Source organism: Anthonomus grandis, chromosome 4 (genome assembly GCF_022605725.1).
Source record: "Anthonomus grandis grandis chromosome 4, icAntGran1.3, whole genome shotgun sequence".
NCBI classification, from domain to species: domain Eukaryota; kingdom Metazoa; phylum Arthropoda; class Insecta; order Coleoptera; family Curculionidae; genus Anthonomus; species Anthonomus grandis.
Genome location: NC_065549.1, coordinates 37,904,424 through 37,928,090, shown reverse-complemented (window position 1 = coordinate 37,928,090; position 23,667 = coordinate 37,904,424). Strand labels below are relative to the sequence as shown.

General features: G+C 31.5%; 2 protein-coding genes across 2 annotated transcripts in view; one reads left to right on the top strand and one right to left on the bottom strand.

The window, feature by feature from the left end:
- The window catches only part of LOC126735240 (uncharacterized), a 45,240-nt gene extending 32,663 nt beyond the window's left edge, over nt 1–12,577 (bottom strand). The window contains exons 1-3 of the mRNA XM_050439188.1: nt 12,558–12,577; nt 11,584–11,734; nt 11,287–11,529 (exon numbers count right to left, since the gene is read on the bottom strand). Coding sequence (XP_050295145.1) covers nt 11,287–11,529; nt 11,584–11,694 — 354 coding nt within the window. The 5' untranslated portion in view covers nt 11,695–11,734; nt 12,558–12,577. The remainder of the gene's footprint in view (nt 1–11,286; nt 11,530–11,583; nt 11,735–12,557) is intronic.
- Nucleotides 12,578–14,354: 1,777 nt separating this feature from the next.
- LOC126735241 (uncharacterized) lies at nt 14,355–16,461 on the top strand. Its single transcript, XM_050439189.1, has 2 exons — nt 14,355–14,525; nt 14,590–16,461. The coding sequence occupies exons 1-2, from the start codon at nt 14,416–14,418 to the stop codon at nt 16,286–16,288; spliced, it is 1,809 nt and encodes a 602-aa protein (XP_050295146.1). The 5' UTR covers nt 14,355–14,415; the 3' UTR covers nt 16,289–16,461.
- The last annotated feature ends 7,206 nt before the right edge of the window (nt 16,462–23,667 follow it).

The following is a 23,667-nucleotide window of genomic DNA, read 5'->3' as shown; positions in this document are numbered from 1 at the left end:
CAACGCTAAATTTTAGTGCATTAACCGCTGACTTTGATAATATATTTTCATGTCTTTATCCTGCTGTAGAAGAAACTTTTTGTTTAGGGGACTTTAATATTAATTTATTGAGTCTTCAAAATCCACTTACTACACTTTTTGAAAACTACAACCTACATCAAGTAAATGAAGAGCCCACACGAGTAACGGCAAATGTAAGTACTCTTTTAGATGTCATATTTGTTTCTAATGTGCTGTTGGTTTCTAATAAGGGTGTGTTATCGGCTGATGCCGTATCCGACCATAAAATTATATATTGTGAATTAAATTTAGCAAAAATAAATTGCAGTCAAAAAATTGTTAGGTACCGTTGTTTTAAAAATTTTAATGTATACAATTTCAATGCAGACATGCACAATTTGCCGTGGGATAATATTTTTTACGGAAATGACATTAATATGAAGATATCTATGTTTAATAATTTTATTTTAACCCTTTTCGATAGGCATGCGCCTGTCCGAGAATCTCGCATTACTAAGCCTAAAGCACCATGGCTCACAGAAAACCTAAAAATTTTTATGAGACAAAGGGACGATGCCTTGCGTATATTCAAACAGTCAAAACTATTGGAAGATTGGAATACTTACAAAGGTTTAAGAAATTTTACTTTGTCTCGGGTTCGGAGAGAGAAGAGGAAGTATATCGATTCACTTTTTTTAAATAAAAGAGAACCGAGTCAGCTGTGGAATGCACTAAAAAGTTTTAATATTTGTAAGAATAAGGATGGTCTAATTCCGTCGTTTCTCTCTGATCCCAATGAGATAAGTAATTTTTTTGACTTAACTGCGCAAGTCAATCCAGGCTGTGAGGAAAAAACGTCTTATTATAATAATAACTTTTATAGAGATGCGAATATGTTTAGTTTCCATTTAACGAGTTCGGATGAGGTCAACAAAATTTTAAATAATATAAAAACAATTGCGATAGGTACCGATGAAATTTCTTCATTAATGCTTAAGTATTGTAGCCCCTTTGTTGACTTGTACTTAACCCACATTATAAATTGTTGCATAGAGATAAGTTACTTTCCTGATCAATGGAAAACTTCAATGGGAAAACCTTTGCCTAAAATGTCTACTCCTACAACTCTTAATGACATTCGCATTATAAGTATTTTGCCTGCCGTTTCGAAAATTTTTGAAAGAATTCTTTATAATCAGATATATAACTATTGCTTATCTAATGAAATAATACCAAATTCACAATGTGGGTTTAGGAAACATTTTAACACTTCGGTAGCACTTTGTAATGTAACTGATGACTTATTTAGAGCTTGTGATAAAAACATGCATACCGTTTTAGTGCTGTTGGATTATTCTAAGGCGTTTGACACCATTAACCATAATTTGTTGTGCGCTAAGCTTAAGTACTACGGTTTTAATAATAACTCCTATTTGCTTTTAAAATCCTATTTGTCTAATAGATATCAAACGATTTTTTCCGATAACAGAAAGTCTGAACAAGTAAGTATTAGTTGTGGAGTACCGCAGGGTTCTATTTTGGGTCCTTTGCTTTTTATAATGTATACCTCAGATGTTTTAAAATCGCTTAAATATTGCAAGCTTCAGGCATTTGCTGATGATACGCAAATTTATTATTGTTTTGATTACAGCGACTATAAAGAGGCCGAATCACTCATAAATGAAGACTTGCAAGCACTAGGCTTAAACTCAAAAAATCACAATTTAAAATTAAATCCTAATAAGTCCCAGCTTATGATATTTGGTAACAAAAATCAAAGAGAGTTTTTAAAATCTAATATAAATATTAATTTCGATAATACAAGATTGGAATTTGTAAACAACGGTAAAAACTTGGGGGTTATTTTGGATGAACAATTAAGATTTAAGGGATTAAGATAACACCTTAAAAAAATTTTTCAAAGAACTTTTATGTCCCTGAAAACATTGTATAATAACCGCCATATGTTAAATGTAAAGTTAAGAAAACAATTATGTGAATCCCTTGTACTGTCTCATTTTAATTATGCTGACGTAGTTTATGGGTTTTGTCTAGATTTGGAAAGTCGGGTAAGAATTCAAAGGGTCCAAAATGCTTGCGTTCGATTTGTTTATGGACTCCGAAAATTTGACCATGTATCTTATTTATATAGAGATATTAGATGGCTTAAAATGGATATGCGCAGGATATTACATTTTGCAGTGTTTTTATTGGAAATAATTAATGACACATCTTCCCCTGTCTCCCTTAAAGAAAGGCTAATTTTTCGGGACACTGTTCATGGTTTAAATATAAGGTTTTCTAAAAGAATTACGGTTCCACTTCATCATAGTGCCATGTTTCAGAGGTCATATCCTTATAATGCAGCAAATATTTTTAATAAAGTACCAACAAACCTAATTAATTTATCAATCCAATCTTTTAAAATAAAATTCAAGGAACATCTATTTAATTTGCAAACCAATGGAGATTTTTTTTAGTGGCTTTTGTTATTTGTTATTTGTGCAATTTTTCTGGCAAATTTAATGTTTGTTATGCAAGTTTCTTCTAGTTTCTTCTAATTGTAATATTTAATTAATAATTTATTGTAATTTACTAATTAATTTGCCTAAGATAATTTTTTTTTTTTAACTACCTAATTTATTTACTGATGGTAAAGTATAGCTTCTGGTTCAGTAGAGTAGCTCTTCAAGCTAGACTGCGCCAGTGGTTTATGCTACTTTTTTTTTAATAATGTTTTTTTTTCAGCTTTTTAAAAATGTTTTTTTTTTCTCAGCCATGTTTATGTAATTTTAAAAATAAAAGGCATATTTATTTATTTATTTATTTATTTAAATTTATTTTTGTTTCCAATATGCAAGTGCGATATATCTTTAAAAAGGCAATAAAAAATCCGATTTCTTGACATAAAAAATATAAACTGTAATAGGTACTAATTTATTTTTTTTATGATGTTTTATTAATTTACAACTTTAGCCCAAATCTTCATTAAAATGAGCTAATATTTTCTAAGATTACAGAAGACTTTGGCTAAATAAGCAAATTTTAAAACGTAATAATAATAATAATAATAATAATAATATTATATTGTGCGACTTAAAACACACAAATTTGTATATTATTGTGTCAATCGTAAAAACTATGTACAACAACTCGGCCAAAGTAGCTTGGCCTGTGAGATGCGCGAATAAAATTATTAAAGATACGGTATTTGTATGGTACAAACTACAAACCATTGTGCACATCAAGATCAGAGGCCAAGCTACTTTGGCCGAATTCTAGGTAGGTATACATATTTATATTCATACAAAAAACAACACTAAACCCCAGTATAAAAATTGTTTTATACAGTGATAAACCGCGCTTCGATTCATGAGAAAACAATTTGATTATGCATTTGCTAAAACTCCCCTGGGTGGCCGATATCGGTTTTCTTTCAGCTGAAACTGAATCGAAATGAGAATTGCCGCGCTTGGCCGCTACGCGTCGCTCAAAAGCAGCAAGTCCTTCTCGTTCCGCGCGTCACCGGCCCTCACTACAGACGGGCACGGTTTAATGCAGGGCATTTACGTATCTTCCCAATTTCTCAATCAACGGTCGGGCTTAACCCTGGAATACTATCGCTAATTCATGGGCTGCCAATACTATTGCTACGTAAAATTTACGTATATATTAAAATACTTGAAACATTAAACTCTTAAAAAGATTAGCAGAAAATAAAAGACTTGAAAAAATACTGTTTTTATAAATATATATTGAAAATTTATAAACGTGGATAAAAAAGGTAGAAAAAACTAAAAACATTACTGACATATTTTAATTTGAAGCTCTTCACAAATCGGTTTTTTGCATTTGGGATAGTAGGTAACTGTCATACGTCTCTTAGCTGAAGGACAAGTTGAATAATTTTTTCTCTTTGGTTATCCTCTGCAATAGGTTCTATATATTTTTCTTGTTCAGTCATATATAAGTTTGTCTACATAATGGTTTTTCCCTCTTGCCAAATAATATTTTGAAAATATATTACATACGAGTTAATAGATGCCATGTTAATCATGTTATAAAAACAAAAACTCAAAGGTCATCGTTTAGTTTTACGGTTAGTGCACATATTTTGGCACATTTAATTAAAGGTATCAACTGACCCTTTAGTTGAATTGTAAGTTTCTATAATATATGGCTTGAATTGAATCAGGTTTAATTTTTCCAATACTAGTGTGGATTCTGGAAATAAGATTTACTGTTTTATTTTGCTTTGCTTCATATGAAACTAAAGTACTTTTGTGACTATATACAAAAATTGTAGTTCCTTGTCGTTCATTTTTATTTTCTTTATTATTTGTAGTGGCAGATGGGCTTTATTCTTCCGAATAGTGCCCACTACCGTAAGACTAAATGGATACCGATCTACTTATGGCACAGACGTAAACCAATTATCCATGGTACGTTTCTGTAGTTCAATGAATAGGCTTCGTAAGCTGCTCCACAAAAAAATCAACTAATGATTTACTATATGTATTTGTTGATTTACCCAGATATGGTGAGGCGTTGATTAAATATTTCGTCGCCTCATCACAAAACATTACAATTTTTAGACCATACTTTGACAGTTTATTTGAAATGTACATCCTAAAGGGACATTTTCCTCTAAACCCTACTAATTGTACGTGCCTGGTTTGAAACTTGTTTTACGCAGTCAGAAATTCAAAGCGTCCCTTGCTTGAAAAAGTTTTATTAAAGCAAACTTTTGTTGATAAGTGGTTGTCTTTTAAAGCAGAAAGTATGTATGTACCCAAAAGCGATTTAAGTTCCACCAGATTTGTTTCAGATACAGTTTATGATGCCACTTTATAATTTTTATTTTGTCTTATAATTTCCTGATTTGTGTAAAATAAAACTTTGTTTAAAAGTGTATCAAGGAAAAATCACTGAAAGTGTGTAACTGATTGTAGCAATTCCTTAGCCTCTTGTGTTGGATCTGGTCTCACATGATCAATATTTATGGATGGTATTTTTTCTCTCTTTTTAGGTTAAGTTTTCCACATACAACCATTTTTGCCTAGTAAATTTTTAACCTGTGGAACAACTGTGCAGTCTAGAGTGAGTAACTTCATCAGGCGTTACAAAAAACAAACTTACTTCAAAGGCGTAAAAAGCAAAAAACAAAGTACTTGGGGTAGACAACCTAGCTTGAACAATATTAGAGTTTTGACGTCTTTTAGAAATTTGAAAAGTACCTGGGTAACAAAAGGTGTTTTTTAAGTTATTCTCAAACGTTTCCTCAATGTCGTTCTCATCAGGAGCAAAATTAGGATCGGCTACGCTATCGTCAGAGTCACTACTCCGGTACAACAGCTCTTCCAGGTTGTCTATCTGTTAAACTTTTTTGAGATATTTTTTGGTAATCTAATACTGCTTATCACTATAACCACGTCAAAATTACGTCCTAAATAAAATACGGTTAATACTATAGCTAAGTAAAAAATACGTGTCGGCTTTTAGAAATTCGGCTTCAACCAATACTGTAAATACACAGATCGAACTAGTTCAGGCTTGTCATACTCCTGATAGACCGCTCAAAGCACTACTGAGCGCTAAGGTGGGAGAAGGTAATAAAATTGAAGTGACACGCTAAACAATGCTGTCCGCACGTAAATATTACGTACAATAGCATTCCAGGGTTAAGAAAGCAGTTTAGGACATCATCCATCGTATTTGGTCAAAGTCCTTAACGACATTAAACATAATGAGGACGAAAAACATTGACACTTATTACAATGATAGACTTTAGTAAAACATTTGACACCTTGCATCGCAAAACGATGCTTGCAAAACTGTAGTACTATAATTTTTCCAAACCCGTAATAAACTTTTTTTCATTTCTTGCTTAATAGAGTGTGTTGCGTGTCAATTGCAACCGAATCCGGAGTAAACAAATGAAAGTACAAACCAATAATAAAAGGCGTCCCCCAAGGATTAATTCTATCTCCACTTTTATTTTCTATTTATGTAGCAGAAATGCATAGCTGTCTTTTTCATAGCACACTACACTAATATTCAGACGATTCGCAACTTTATATGTCAATTAACCGTGAAGATCTGACAGACAATCTTAAAATAAATCAAGATTTAACGATAATATTTAGTTATGCCAATGATCATATCATCAATGCTACGAAATCCCAGGCAATTCTTATAAGGCAAAGTAAACAAGCAAGGGAGTACCTGAAAAATAATATGTTAATTTTTTTAAATAACGAACCCATTCCTTTTAAATCGGAAGTAAAAAACCGTCTACCAAACACCTAAAAAACACCTAAAAAACTGTCTATCCTCAAAAATTAAATACTCCCTTTGTGATACTCTAATTTTATCATTATTTGATTATGGAGATGGGGTATACTCCGACTCTATAACAAGTTTATATAAAAAAAATGAGAAATTACAAAAAACATGCATGAGATTCTCTTTTAACATCCCCAATAGAGATCATATAACTCCACATCTAAATAATAACAAAATTTTAACCATGAAGAATAGAAGAAAGCTTCATATGTACTGCTTTGTCTATAGAATAATCAAGACTGGGAAACCGGAGTATCTGCATGACTGTTGAATACCACTACCACACACTGCTCATGAAACTAGAAACATTAATTTATATAGAGTTCCTCTTCACCGGACAACAAACTTTCAAAAATCATTTACATACAGGGCGTAGAAGATTTGGAATCACCTTCCAAATATAATAAAATATTTTACATTAAATAGTTTTAAAAAGAATATGAAATGAATGCTCCTGCAGACTCAACTATAGGCTCGCAACTAACTAATAGGTACATACATTTTTGTTTTACTCTTGTCTTTGGTTTTTCTTCTCTTTGTCTTTTTAGCAATAGAGGTGCACGCATTTGCTTTTTGACCTAAAATACATACAAGTAAACATTATCAAAAATTGTCTGGCCCGTCCATCATTCGTCGTTTCCTCCGTCTCCCTCTAGCCTCAGGCTTATATTTATTTATTATGGAAAAATTATATTATAAATAAAAATATATTAAAATATTAATTACTTATATTGATTCTTAGCACACACTCGTGCAAATCTGTTGTTATTCTTTCTGTTATAATTTATTTAGTTTGATGATTTTTTTGTGTTTTTTTTTATTAGTTTTCTTATTAATTAACTTTAAGTTGACGGGTTTATCCCATTCTTGGCTTCTTTTCTCAGTAGCTAAAGAGTATCGGTTGTTGAAGATCGCGGGACAGACCTTTTTTACCGGGAGAAGATGTAATTTAAAATATTAAATATATTATCTTTATTTTGTTTCTAGGGATGTATTGACTCTTTATGGCAAATAAATTACTTTTGATTTGATTTGATTTAATAAGACGATAGTCATGGACGATAGACGATAGACGATAGGCATGCTGCCCAATGTTTAAAAAAAGGAAAATAATAATTAACTCGTTTTATATGAAATAAAGAAATATACGAACTTCTACCCGACATTTTTTATTACTCATTGCAACAGTATTGAATTTTAAACAATCATTGCCTTTGACTGACAGCAAATTTCATTTTAGTATATTAAACGCCAGAAATAATTGATTCTGGTCACCTGTCAAAAAATCTGCCTTTCACCCGACAAACATGGTAACTAGTAGGTTGTAGTCATTGACTGAAAAGAATTGGAACATTTTCTGCAATGTTAGAAAAATTCGCTTTATATTACTTAAAGCAAGATACAATTTTATTTATAAATTATTGATGAATAATACTTGATCTAAATCTAGCAATGTCATTCTTATAGTAACTAAATTCCATTATTTTTATTTTAATGTTTTTTCAACAGATTAAACCTTTTCCGTAGCCAATAAAAAACCCAAAATTAAAAAAAAAAGTAATAATCTTACCAATATAACTGGTACAGCTTTAATGCGCATCTGCTGCATGCATAAAACGTTAGATTACCTTCACTTCTCGTTACAAACATGTGCTGGCATATTCATGTTTAAGATATAACATACTTGTAACGTTAAAGTTCTTTATTTTAACAAGTCTGTTACGTTTTTGAGACCTTTTCCAAATAAAACAGACTCGTCCATTTGTTAACATATCCGTTCTTTTGTTAAATTGAAAGACATAACGTAAATACGATCTAACTAGCATGAATATGTGCCAAGGTTTAGAACGTTACAATGTAACAAGAAAACAAAGTTTAACCGTTATTGATCTGTTTTTTTTGCGTAGTGGGCTTAAGTTATAGTAAGAAAAGTTCATAAAGAACCGGTGACATCAACAGGCGGCAAAATCCGCGCATCTCGTTATTCTATCGATCGGGTCAGATGACTATGTTGAGGTCTGAAGACAGTGGAGGCGGCACACTTGTTGAAATTATTAATATTTATTTGTACTAGAGTTTAAATAGCCCTAGAATTTTAGTAGGTATAGTTAGCGATATTATAAGTGCGTTTGATTTAGTTGAAATACCAACTAAGAATGCATATATTTGAATTAAATTGCTCCGAGATTCGTTTAAAAAAATGTAGATAAATTAAAATTATATTTTTTAGCATTGTGAAGTGCCCATAAAAAGTCTAATAAAAAATAGTTTTACTAACAGGAGAATGCAGTTCGCTAATTAATTTTTAAAACAGGACTTCAAATAGGTAGCTGAAAATTATTCTTTATTCGCATTTTTTTAAGGATTAGGTATTTTAAACAACTTGTGTAAAGAAGCAAATTGGTATAAGCTTAAAGTTTTATTTCATTATTTTACATATTATATATTTTTATTCACTATCAGATAGTGTATTACAACCTAAATCAGATTCATCCGATGAAGACCATTCGATCTCTTCATCAGATGAGCCTGTATTTACTGTAAATTTTAAAGAATCCAATGCTTCATCAAAAAGGTGATGACTTTCGAAATATTGTTTTTCTATGTTGTTTATATGGTTGCAAATATTTATCCACCCATCATTTGAAATTTCCGCAATTTTACTTACCTTTTACAATAAAAATTGGATAGTCTAACTAAAAAAACTATAGTCTATGTCACTATTATACTTATTTATTATACTTACACAACAGATTTTAAATACCTTATAACACGATTAACTAACTTCCCGTACGAGACGACACTGAGTAGGCCTTCAGGCTACGTCATAGGCTTTAAATCCCTGGCAGGTACAAAGAAACGAAGTACGGCGGCTGCTTTGTTCTTGCGGTTTCTTTAATAAGAAGCGAGAGAAAATATATTGCGCTCGTCTTTTCTCTCTGCCACCGGATTTTCTATCGATTTTGTGTTGAAAAATGGTTTGTGCGCATATTGAGCAGCCGGTTCTTTATAAACTTTTCTACCTATATATGTTATTATGAAAATGTAAATATGTAAACTGTTCTCTAATCTCATAACTTTTGTACTATTTTATTCGTAACTTGTAGTTAAAAATTTATTAGTAAGGTCTATAGTGTCTAGTTTTTAAGTAATTTATTTTATTTGAGGGACCCGATTTAGGTTATTTAGATTATATTATTGTAAATCCATGTATTTTAAATTTACTAGAATTTATATGATTGCTTGCTTTAACTGTCGGTATTCTTTTTAAAATTATTGGTATTTTTTGGCAATAACAATGAACGAAAAATTAGATGACAGCCAACGCGATTCAGGTTAGACTTTTTGACGTTGCCAATAAAAGTGTGTTCCTGAATTTCATTACAATTGGTATCAGAAGTATAGGATATTTGGAAGCCCATATTAGTGGATGGTCTTAACAAGCTACGATGGAGATACGAGAAATTGAAGGAGCGGCTACTAAGGAAGTTGGACGAGCATAAGAAAGAACGAGACAGAAAACACGAACACCCTATAAAGACAATCTTAAAAAGGACCAAGACCAACGTGAGAGAAACCAAGAGGAACGAGATTTATAACTTAGAATAGATCTGGAGATAAATCAAAAATAATTAATGACTAACTTTGAAGCAATAGTAGAAGAAGAATTGGGACAAGTACAAAAAAAGATCTAAGAACTATAGATGAAAGTAAAATGGGTTTCTCTTTATCCCAATCATGAAGTGCAAATAATGATGAAAGTGAAGCCGCCAAGATTCGAGAGCAAAAAAGCATGTACCTACTTGAATCAGTTTGAGGCCGCTGCTAGAGGAAATCGCTGGAATAACAAGAAAAGACAATCAATCTTGAGGTATACTTTAGAGGAGAAGCTACAAAAAAACTAGGGATGATGCCATCTGAGGATCAGCTCAATTCGATGTACTGATACGTATCTTAGAGATAAGATACGGTGAAGTCTCTACAACAAATGTACCAGGAGACAACAACCCGAGAAAGGACTCTAATAGGTTGGAGTTGGACCGATGTTGCTCGATTAGTAAATCTGGCTTATCCTTTAGCCCTATCAGAGTTCCGTGAACAAATTTCTATAAATTGTTTTATTGACGGGGTTTGAGATCCAGATACTAACCATGCTCTAAAAATAACTTATTATAAAAGTATTTGGGAACCTTTGGTCTATGGACTAGAGTATGAGGCAGCTTTTTAAGCAACTAGAAGGCAGACGCGGATAAGGCAAATCAGAACGGAAAATGAGCTCGAAGATTATCTAAAGAAGATTAAGTAATTTTTTGCTAAAAAACGTTGACATTATAATACATATTTTATGTGACTGTCTAGCACAGGACTGACACAACATTTAAAGATGTTAGAAATACTTCTGAGATTTGATGGAAGAAATCTAAATAGATGTGAGCCACAATAGCTTAGAAAGTCACTCATACTAGAATTACCTTTAACCATATCTGTTACCAATTTTATAATAAATAATAGTTATTGTATATTTGACCACAATTTAATGCTTATTTGTAGGAAAAGAAGACCCCATTTGACAAGCAAAATACAAGTTTTTTATGGATCTGAAAATTAATTATATCATACACGTTAATGATGATTCAACAAAAAACCGAAACTACTCTTTGGGTCTATATAAAAAAAGTTGGTTTAAAAAACTGAGCTTGTAAAAATTTCCATTAATTCTAAAACAACAGGATGTTTTCATGATAAAATGTTGTATCCTATTTTTTGTTATTATCTTAAAAACCACAAAAGACAGAATTGTAAACTAAATGGCATATTTATAATATAATACAATACTCTCTAAATATTTTCCGGCTTGTAATGTATGCATTGCCAATTTTACATATACCTTATAGCTTTAATATGTTATATAGTTATCTATGCATATTTATAGATACTTACATGTTCAGGTAAAGCGACTTTAAGGCAGTGTCTCAAAACCATTTCAGAATGATTTATTTTATGCAATAATGGTTTAAAATCTGATTCACTCTCAAAGCAAATCTGACAATGTGGAAAACTATCAAGAGTCTTCTCAAGGCCAGCTTGTATCTTAGTCAAATAACTTTCTCTAACTCTTACTGCGAAATGTAAACTATTAAGACATTCCTGGCAGACGTCAATCGTTTCTGTAAGATTTGTATTCTAAAATTAGAAGAAGAATTATCTTACAACAAAAAATTTTAAATATTCACTTACCATTTGAGGGAATATGATAACCAACATTTCCCGAATTCCTGTTTTAGACACATCGTGTCTTAATGTAATTATTATGTTAAGGCATAGGCGGCAAATTCTCTTGTCATTCATTTTGTATTCAAAGCAATTATCATAGCTTTTATTAAATTTTCTGAAAATAAAAATAATGAAGTTAATAACATAACAAGTCAGAATAGGATTTGAAAACTTTTCTATTGAGCAATCTTCTTTTATATTTTCATAAAAGTATATTATGCTTCGCAAATCTTCACCTTTTATTCAAAAAAATTTCAATTATAACGGAAAATGGAGATAAATTACCCCAGAGCAATGAAATAAGAAGAAAGACATTTTTTTAATGCATTATTTTACAATTGGCGAGCCACTAGGTCACACAGTTGTACTTAACAGATAAAAATTATAGCGCTATAATTAAAAATATCAATCAATCAAATATGCTTTATTGTCAAAACATTTAAAAAATTTTATAGACAAAGCTAAAAAGCAAAACACACAAATATAGAAACCAAAATACAAGTACTAAATAAATATATACAAAACTGGATACAAAAGACATAAATGGCATACATTTCTTATACTAAATATAAAAAGTAAGAAAATAGGAAATTAAATAAAATTAGTAACAAGAAAGTAGAATAGAAAAGTAACAAAAACAAAAACAGTCAAAAACATTAATACAATGTTTAAAAGGTCATAAAAATTTTATAGAAATTTGATGGGTGTATGGCGACCTTTACGCAGACCGGTCGCGCTTAAATTCGTTCCGAAGTAAAACCGTATTTATTAATACTAAAAGTAAAATAAATGTTTAAATTTAGTAACAAATATATAAATTAGTGCTACTGAATTAAATTCTTCGTTCATATTTTGAATTTGGAAACAAAGCAAGCAACAAATTGCAATTATAAATGCCTGTATATACCTCGTGCAGTTGTTCGTATTCGTGGATTTACCTCGTAAAAACAGCAAGGTCACGGGTACTAGATACTGTCTTGCACTGATAAGACGGTACTGAATCGTTAAAGCATCCGTACATGAGAATGGATGAAGTAGCGGTCAACAAATTATTACTTGAGCTACAGAACACTAGAGCAGAACTAAAAAAATCTATGAGGGACAGTGAATCCCGTATATTGGAGGAGTTAGAGACAAAAATAAAAAAACTTGAAGTGGAAAATACTTCTCTTAAAGAAGAAATTGAAAACTATAAAATAAAAAGCAAAAAGAAAAATATTATTGTTTTTGGCATTAATAAGGAAGTAGTTTACAATGTCTCTAAACTTTGTCAAGATCTGAATCAGGTACTAGGAACAGACATATCCGAACGAGATATAAGCGATATATATTTGTTAGGAAAATCCGAAAATAGTCCTATCAAAATCGAGTTTATAAGTTTTTTAAGAAAAAAGCATGTACTGGTTAATCTCAAGAAACTAAAAGGAACAAAAATTGGGATTTCGGATGATCTGACCAAAAATCAACAGGAGGACTTGAGAAAATTAAGAAACTATTTAAAAATTATAAGGAATCAACAACCAGATGAAAGCAGTTACATAAGAAGATTTAAACTTTACATTAAATACGTAGGATATACTGCAAAACAACTGGATGAAGGCGAATATGTCGTTTTAGATCGACGTCCCAATAGTGCTCCAGCTACCCCAACAGTAAGTAGAGATTTGGATGAAGCATTTGAAGACACAGTACAATACAATAATAAAGACAAGGCGGAGGAAGATATACAGATCCACAAGCAGCAACAGGAGAAGCGAGTCAGGAAAAATGAAGGAAACAAAATAATCACGAATCACAAAGAATCCACAAATAATTCTACTAGCAACCAAGAAACACCGAAGAACATATCAAGTAAAAAGCCTTTAACTAAAACCAAAACTTCGTCGTTATCTGATGCAAATAGAATTAAAACAAGGTCTAAAAACTAATCGGGTAAGCGCACAATAACAAAAAAAAAAAAAAGGAGGGGAAGGAAAGAAGAAAGACAGAAAAAAAAATAAATAAAAGTGTAAAATTTTAGTAGTTAATTTAGTAAATATTAAATAAAGTTTTTAGTTTAAATTAATTACAAAAGAAAAATGGATCCATATATATTAAACTTTGAAGCTAACGAGTATAAAACCATATTGTGCAGTGATTTAAACAGTATTAACTCAAAATGTTTTAATCATAATTCCATAAAAATATTTCAACTAAATATCTGTAGTGCTGTTAAAAATCTTGATAATTTATTGCTCTTATTGTCACAGACTGAGGTAAATTTTGATATTATAGTATTGACAGAAACTTTTCAGATATTGAACACAGATATTTTAAATATTTCAGGATATGATTTGCTTTACAATCATGGCAATATTAATAAAAATGACGGTGTTCTTGTATACATTAGTCAAAAGTTCAGTTATAAATGAGGCCATTATTTGCAAAACTCGCTAATCGACATTTTTACCGAAAATTGTTTTTTGTGTCAGAAATGTTCATTTTTATAAAGCTAATAGTTTGGTCGAGTCAGTTCCGCGCTAAACAGGCTCTTTGATACCTAAATATCATATCAAAAAGGCTTGTAATTTGCAAAACTGGCTCTATGCTTCGCGAAATAAGTTGCAAAACTCGCTGAATGCGTTTGAACCAATAGCGCGCGTTAGAATATTCACGTGACTTTTTGCAGCTGTTTATGTGTTTTTACGTCTTATTTGCAGTCGCAGCGTGTGTCATATTAGTTGTTATCGTCCGTCTTATTTCAACGATTGTTGATATTGTTCAGTGTTCAATTATTATTTTACCGTCTTATTTGCTATGGAAATACTACATGCTAGTTCAAGTGTTTTACCTAGCCCTGCTGGGAAAGGACGTAAGAAAGAACGTCAGCCAGAAAACTATAAAAGAAATGTTGCCAAGCGTATGCGGTAGGTATATCATTTTTTAATGTGTCATAGAATCTTTTAATTAATCCCTGTTGTTCTATTCTAGACATTTACCACAGACTCTGGCAACGTATCCGACCTGCAAGCATGATGGTCGACCAGGACAACCTTATTATTGCACGACACTAACGATGGCGCAGGTCAAGGAGTGTCACGCGTACTTGTACGAATCTAAAGACAAGATAGAACAAGATAGGCGAATACTGGCTTGCTGCACGGGAAACAAACCCAAAAGAGGTAAAACAGACCACGCTCAGGTTTCTATACAATACAATATCCGTTTGAAGGATGGGCACTTGATAAGGGTATGCCGAAATGCCTTTTTGGAAATATCAAATTTTAGTAAAGGTAGAATTCAAAGGGTAATGCGAAATTTTGTGCTTTTCGGGGCTCTTCCAAAGGAACGCAGAGGTGGCGATCGAGTAGGTGTAAAAAATATTGACAAGCAAAAAAGCATAAAGCAATTCATTGAATCAATTCAGTGTGTTGAATCGCACTATTGCCGAAGCAAGTCAAGTGTCCGGATGTATTTACCTTGTGACCTTTCTTTTAAAAAGCTCTACAATCAATATCTGGCAAAAACCCCGGAAGGTATGCATGTAAAAATAAGTTATTTCAGAAAATATGTAAATGCTAATTACAATATTGCATTTGGGACCCCACAGACTGACTGTTGTTCTTTCTGCCTGAGGACGAAAGAACAGATTAAATCAATGACATCCGCGAGTGGTAGGCATCAATTAATTGTGGAACATCGCATCCACGTATTGAAGGCAAAAACCTTTTTCAAATTACTTAAATACACTAAACCAACAACAGTTACCTTTTCTTTTGATTGTCAAAAGAATCTGGCCTTACCACGGTTGCCTGACCAATCTGCCTACTTTAGCCAGCAAATTAATTACCATAATTTCACAGTCGTATGTGGTAGCTCCCAGACTCAATTAAGAGTCACAAATGTCTTTTCATACTTATGGACCGAAATTCAATCTCCGAAACATTCTAATGCTATAACATCGGCTGTTCGAGATGTTTTGATTAACTTCAATTTTGAAAATTCCGTAACAAAAATAAATTTATTTGCCGACGGGTGTGGCGGCCAAAATAAAAATACTATAATGATGGCAATGCTGGCCCACTGGCTTCAAGAAGGGGCGCCAAAAAACATTAAATGTCTGGAACTGATTTTCCCGATGGTTGGACATTCCTTCATCCCTCCCGACAGGGTTTTTGGTTTGGTCGAAAAGGACATAAAGAAGACACCAGTAATTGTCGAACCTTGTCAATATGATGACATAATTAAAAAACATGCCACTGTTCGAAAGTTAGGGGTTGACTGGAGACTATTCGACTGGAGAGCAGAGACCAAAAGAGTAGTGAAGAATCCCTCATCGTGGCATTTTGCCTTCAATAAAGCAAAACGTTTCATTTTCATCAGGAATAATGGTACTGTTCTGGTGCAAGGCGAACCTAATTATCGCACTAATATTGGGCAACCTAAAGGTATTTGCAAAAAAAATTGCAAAGTTTCCTCGCTATCGCCTAAAGAGATACCATTAGGCAATCAATTGAAGGGTGACAAAAGTACAATTGAAAAGTTGCTGGCTCAACATTACGGAAACGATTGGAGGAGTCTTCCACAATTAACTTTCTATAAAAGTCATCTCACAAAGCCTGCCGCTGCACGCGAAGAAGACGATAAGTTGGAGGGATGCCAAAATCAAACTGAGGATTTTCCTGTTTGAATAATTTATATTTTGATTTTGTTTTGACTGAATTTCCAACATTTATTTTTGTTAGAAAAAATGTTTCTTTGTTTTTTATGCAGTTAAATAAACGCAATTAGGATTTGTTTATGCTTTCACCCTAGTTTTAATATTATTATCATGTTTGATTAATAAAGGGAAGAACTAGAAGATATATATTTTTTTAATTTTATTTGCAAAACTCTCTCTATGCACTTTATTTATTTATTTTTAGCAACATATTTAGCGTTTTAGATTTCTAATTAGTGGTTTTGCTTTTCTGTACCTACGAAGCTACCAGTAAAAAAAAACAGCTAAATTATAATGCATTAGTAGTTCTGTGAGCATTTTTTTCATTTCCTGAACAATTTGCTTTAAAGCATAGGACGAATTTTGCAAATAATGGCCTCAAATATGAAATAAAAAAATTGTCAAATATAAATTTAATTGATATTGATCTAACTCAACAAAAAAATGAATCTTTTAAAATTACTGCTATATACAGACCACCGTCCACAGATGCTGACGTTTTTAATGCAGACTTGCTTCATTATTTATCTGAGTTGCCTAGGTTGGATGTTCACGTTATTTGTGGGGATATTAATATTAATATCCTAAAGGAAAAACAAGATTTAAATCATGTTCAAGAATATCTTAACCTTCTTAATGCAAAGTCCTATGTTTCGTACGTAAATAATGTTTGCACTTGGGAGAGAAATTTACAGAAATCCTGTCTAGGCCACTACTTTGTTAAATCCAAAAATTCTGAAAATATTAAAGCTTATTTGTTAAATTACAAGATATCGGATCATTATCCAACTATCATTGAAATAGGAGATCAGAACCATTTATGTAGAAATTGTCCAAATAAAATCATTAAAGAATACATTAATTATGGAAAATTGATACAAGACTCCTTTTTAATAGACTGGAATTATTTTTACTCTTGTAAGGACTTAGATGAAATGACGAACATTTTTATAAATAACATAACAAAAATCATGCAAAAAAATACAAAAAACGTTAAAATAAACAAAAAAAAAATTCCAAGGAAGGGTTGGATTAGTACAAGCCTACTAAGTGCTATTAATAGTAAAAATGTACTACATCAAGAATTAAAAAAATCTCCTAATAATTTAACTCTAAAACAAAATTACAACATGTGTAAAAGAAGTCTTGCAAAATTCATCGCCGCCTCAAAAAAACAATATTTTGAAAAATTACTAAGTAACCAACAAAACACCAAATGCCTATGGGATTCAGTCAAAATTTGTAACAAAAACCAAAAAAATCAGGAAATTAAAAAAATAAAATCAAAAAATAAAATTATATCTGATAAAAAAAAATAGCCGATGTATTTAATAAACACTATTGCTCAGTAGGGGAAAACTATGCCAAAAAAATTAAAAAACCTAAAAATTTTATTGACAACGAACCTGAAATAGCAAACAATATGTTTCTCAATTTTGTTACTGAACAAGAAATATTAAAGATTATAAAAAAATTAAAGACAAAAAAATCCCCCGGTTTTGATGGTATACGTACTGAAATCTTAAAATTAATAGACAGTCAAATTTCATACCCATTAGCATTTTTAATAAATAAATATATAAAAAAGGGATATTTTCCAAAACCATTAAAAATAGGTATTATTTCTCCTTTGCTAAAATCTGGAAGTAGACTGGATATTATAAACTACAGACCAATTTCGCTATTAACAAACATAGCAAAAATTTTTGAATAAGTGCTAAGAAGTAGAATCATGAAATTCTTAAAAAAATACAAATTGATATCCGAGAATCAGTATGGGTTCTTGGAGGGTAGATCGACGGAGGATGCAATTGCAACAAAATGCAACATGGGAGGATTAATTCAAGCAGAAAGGGATTTTTCGCTAGTTAAAAAATGGTTTGATTTTAACTAATTAACTGTAAATCTTGAAAAAACCAAATGCATATTATTCTCTCCCAATGATAAAACAATAAACTGTCAAGGCATAATAGTGGATAATCAAGCAATACCTGCGACAAAGACTATAAAATATTTGGGAATTATTATAGACAACAACCTCCGATGGGACCATCACATCAAATATGTTGTTCAAAAGATTAGATGTATCATGCCAAAATTAAACTATTTGAAAGACTTCCTGTCAACGAATCAATTAAAAACTCTATATTTTTCATTAGTGCAGTCACATTTGATCTATGGAAAAATTGGTTGGGGAGGAGTGCTAAACTCACATGTTACAGGTTTAGAAATAACTCAAAAATGAGCACTTAAAATTGTATTTAACAAAAGTAGGTTTTTTCCATCGGATACATTATATGGCATAAGTGGTGTCATGGATATTAGACAGCTTTTCTGTTATAGAATGCTCTTAAGATCGTTTAAGAAACCTCAAGAAAGTTTACTTTCTAACGAAACAAACTATAATTTAAGGTCTTCAAGTAAAGTTATTATTCCAAAATGCAAAAAAATGTGCGGACAGAGAAGCTGGCTATACCTAACTGCAAGACTATATAATAAAATCCCTGATGATATTAAATGTTGTGAAAGTTTTATTAGTTTTAAAAGAAAAGTGTCAGACTGGTTACTGAGGGTACTATCGCGAGAGGATTTAAACAGTTTTGTGAACCAAAAAGAAAACAAATATTAAATTATATACCCAAAGACTTATATTGAAGTGAAAAAGTGTAAGAAAGTGTCACACAAAAAGCAAAATGATTTTTGCTTTTTCGACAATACTTATGAACGTTTATTACGGTAAATTTATGATAAAGTATGTATTAATATCGAGATTAATATTAAATTAAAATTGTATTTTACATTTGTTTAATAAACGTCCTATACATTAAACTAAGCTAATTTGCGATTTTCTGCATGTTGCATATTACATTAATAATGCATTATACACAAAATTAAACAGGTTATTTAAATACAAAATATTACTATTCTACATCGTAAGAAATTTAATAATTAGCCAGTGCGTGCATGATACTCAAAAATTCATAATAAAAAAAAATCATCTACTGCATATAAAGCTCTCTCCGGTAAACATGATTTTAAAGCATTGCGAAATCGAGAAAAATATTTCAAAGATTTAATTTCCAAAGGCAGATGAGTATGCATTTTTTAGTTCGGTAAAGAATAGAGCTTTTTATTAATTCTGACCTTGGGATTGGCACATAAAGATCATGCTCTGCGCTTCGAAGTGGATAATTGCGAGATGGTCTATTAGGAATTTCTGATATATGCTTGCGAACCAAGCAAATAGATTCAAGAATGAATAAAGATGAAAGAGTTAATATTTTAAATCTTTTAAACATTTCTTGGCAGTGAGGTCGACTATCAAGTCCTAGTAAATAGCGAACCGCTTTTTTTGTAGTTTAAAAATGCGCTCAAACTGAGTCACACAGCATGTGCCCCAGAATGGAAGGGTGTAACGAAGATACTCAAAAGGAGCATAATACACTGTTCTTGATGACGAAAGATTTAATTCCCTAGAAACTGATCTTATGGCAAAACAAGCTTAATTTTTTAGATAAAACATCGATATGTAATTCCCACTTAAAAGAGCTGTGAACAATAAGTCCCAAAAATTTTACAGATACAACAACGTCCAAGCTGGTGTTGCCAAGTACAAAGGGTTGAATAGTACCTTTATAAGATAAGACTTTAGTTTTTGAGATATTTAAGCAGAGAAGATTCGAATCGCACCACGATTTAATGTTGATAAGGTCTTTAGCAATAGTTGCATGAAGTGCCACAACATCCGGATTGTTCCATGTAAAGCTAGTATCATCGACAAAGAGACAGATTTTGTCGCTAATGTTAAGATGGACCATGGATCATTAATAAACAGCAGAAACAGAATTGGGCGCAGAACTGAAACTTGAGGTACCCTACATTCTATAGGTCTGCTAGAAGACATGGTCGTATCAACCTTTACAAGCTGACTTCTGTAGCTAAGATAGGACTTAAACCATTCGAGAAGCGTTCCTCTGAACCCATAGTGCTGTAAGTTGTTGATCAAGATAGTATGGTTTACACAATCAAATGCCTTGTAGAAATCACAGAAAATAGTTTCTGTTGAATCATGATTGTTAATACTGGAGTAAACACTGTTAAAAAGGGAGAACATAGCATCATTAGTGCATTTATTACTCAAGAAGCCAAATTGCTGGGGAGTTAGTATTTTATACTTAAACAGGAATGATAATAGCCTTTTTTAAACCAATCTTTCTATGATCTTCGATAATGTTAGAAGGAGAGCGATTGGACGATAATTTGAAGCTTGCTTTTTATCTCCTGCTTTATGCAAGGGAATAACTATTGCAGTCTTAAGGCAGTTAGGAAAGACCCCATTTTGAAATGATTTGTTAATTAGGTTTCTCAGATGGTTTAAGGTGTTATCAGGCAGATTTGAGAACATTTTTAGAGTAAGACCATCCGTACCAGATGATAATTTGTTTCTTATTTTATTTATTGTACTTTAAAGCTCTGTTATTAGTACAGGGGTAAAAAAGAAACTATGTAAGTTTTCATTAGAGAGATATGAAAGTGGATCATGAGAAGGTGTTATAGTAGTCATTAGGTTTTTAACCACGTTTACAAAGTAATCGTTAACATTCTCAGGTGAAGAGGGGATAGTGCTAGTCGAAGAAGGTTTATTTCTTAATTCGTTAATAATAGACCATGTTTCTTTAGCAACGTTGCCAGAATTAGCCAGCCTGTTTTTAAAATAAATACCTTTTGCGGCTTTTATTGCTTTTCGATACAATTTCCTGTATAGCCTTACATAATTATGAAAAAAGATGCTGTCCGAAAATTTTTTTAGGTATGATAAAGAGCGCATGTTCCTTGCAGACAAACGTAAGCCTTTAGTGGACCAGGGTTTATGATGCGTAATTTTGATGGGTCTATAAGGAAAGGACTTATTCGCAATACTTGAGAAGTCTAGAAAACTCACCATCGATATCATCAGAGATAAGACCCCAGTCAGCTGCCCATAGCCAGGCCATCTGGCTGTTGGTAAAACTCAAGATTTTTTCCTTTTTAATAATACGTTTTACCAACAGCCAGTTGGCCTGGCTATGGGCAGTTGCTTATCTCCATTTTTGGCGGAAGTCTTTATGGATCACATGGAATCAAATTTTATAATGACTAATAACAATAAAGAAATTTTCAATTGGTACAGATATGTTGACGATTGTCTGTTTCTTGAATTGTGACACAGTAGGAGCTCAGTTACTCTTAAACAAGCTAAACCAAATACATCCTAAGATTTCTTTCACATTAAAATTGAAACAAATAATAATTTAAATTTTTTAGACTTAACAATACATAAACAATCAAATAGTTTAGAATTTTCAATACACCGAAAATCCACTCAAACAGACCACATAATTTCAAATGTTTCCAATCACCCTCACCAACACAAAATGGCTGCCTTTAATTGTTACATTCACCGTCTTTTAAGCATTCCTCTATCTCCTTCTAATTTACAAAACGAAATAAATGTTCTTAAATAAATTGCTTATAATAATAACTATGACCCCAAACTAATTAATATTTTAATCAGAAAAATAAAATTAACAAAAATTAAAAAAACAAATCTTTCCTGATATTAAAAAAGATAGTAAATTCATATCTCTACCATTCATGAATTCTCATCTAAATAAGAAAATCAACAATAGCTTCATTAAACAATCAGAATTACAAATTTCTTATAAAACTAAAAACAACTTGGGTTCGATTTTGATCAATACCAAGGATAAACTTAACCCATAATCAAAGAGTGGTATTTACAGATTGCAGTGTGATTCTTGTGATTGCTCATATGTGGGACGAACTTGTAGACGCTCAACTGCATTTGGTGAACATATAAAATCTAACAACCATAATTTCAGTCCAAAGTCTAATTCTAAAATTCTCCAACAGGTAACTTCTAAGAACTATAACCGACTAGATTTTCTTGAAGACATTTATATCACCAACGAGCTCATAAAAAATCCCTCTTGTTTAAATATACAAGTGAACCTTAACAGACCTTACGTTCCATTACATAGAAGACTTCACAATTAAATTTTTTTTATAAGCATTGGCAACTTTCTAATTTAAAAGTTCGCTTTACATGACATCTAGACCGATCTGTCGCTACTACCACTCTGATAGGTTCGCATAATATAAATATTAATTTTAAAGTAAAGTTAACTGTAGGCTAACCTAATTTGACACACATTTTTTCCGCCATTTAAGAAACCACAATAAATATAAACAAAAAACAAAGGAGACCAACGTTCTCCCCTTTTTAAATACTGTTCGTCCTGTTTAGTGTTCTGTATAGTCTTAAGTATGTCTAAATGTTACGTGTAATTTTAATAATATCGAATGTGTTCCCACTATGGTAAACTTCTGGGCTTAACTGACAAGTGAGTACATTCCATTCGTTTACCTTTGGCTATAGTGTCTTTACGCATTTAACATCCAACTTATTTCAGTTAGCACTGATGATGGCTCATACGCCGAAAGCGCTCTGCTAAGCTTTTAAAATAAACATTGCTCTGAATACATCTGGTTTGATTGATTTGAATAATTATATAAGCATGCCTTATTTTGCTGTATGACTGTACGCTGCACTATTGAATTTTAAAGCGTTATTACTTTTTTTCCTTAGCTTATTATAGCTGTTTATATTCCTACCGTTCCAACAATTCAAATTAAAAAAAAAAAAAACGGTTTTAAGACGGTAATTCGGTAATACAATGTGAGGATTTGTTTTCGATTATATATTTGAAAATAAAGACCTTACATTTGAATGACGGTTTTTTCTATTTTTATTTCATCTGCCATGTTAGTTTGTATTTTATATATTTATAATATATATTTTACAAATAAAAAGCTAAAAGGAATAAACAAAAATATCAAAAAAGTTACTTAGAAAAAATAAACTTGTGTTACTTCGCTTAAATTTTATTATAGAAATATTAACTAGCTTGACAAATTATTAAAAAATTGCACTAAACGTTGAAATTCGACACGGTGGGTATCTTGTAATAATGCTCTTTTGGCACTTAGATTTCGATATACTGACACAATCGAAGCATTATCAAACATTATTATAACATTGGTAAATCGGTCGGAAATTTTAGAAGCAATAAATTGTAGAACAAAGCTTAAGCAGTTTGAAACAGTGTTTGGTGTTTGAACAATTTAAAAAAACTTTGGATGAAAAGAAAATAGTTAAAGCAGTATTTGAAGACCTACAAAAACCTTTCGACGTGTTTATCATTGATGTAATTAAAAAAAAAAACTTTATAAAATGAGAATTAGAGGGAATGCTTTCAAGTTGATAGAAACATATTTGAAAATTAGAC

Excerpts from the sequence above, each read along its gene's own strand:
- LOC126735241 (XM_050439189.1), top strand. The coding sequence starts at position 14,416 with ATGGAAATACTACATGCTAGTTCAAGTGTTTTACCTAGCCCTGCTGGG. Across the intron at positions 14,526-14,589 it reads AATGTTGCCAAGCGTATGCG|ACATTTACCACAGACTCTGG; the intron begins GTAGGTATATCA and ends GTTCTATTCTAG.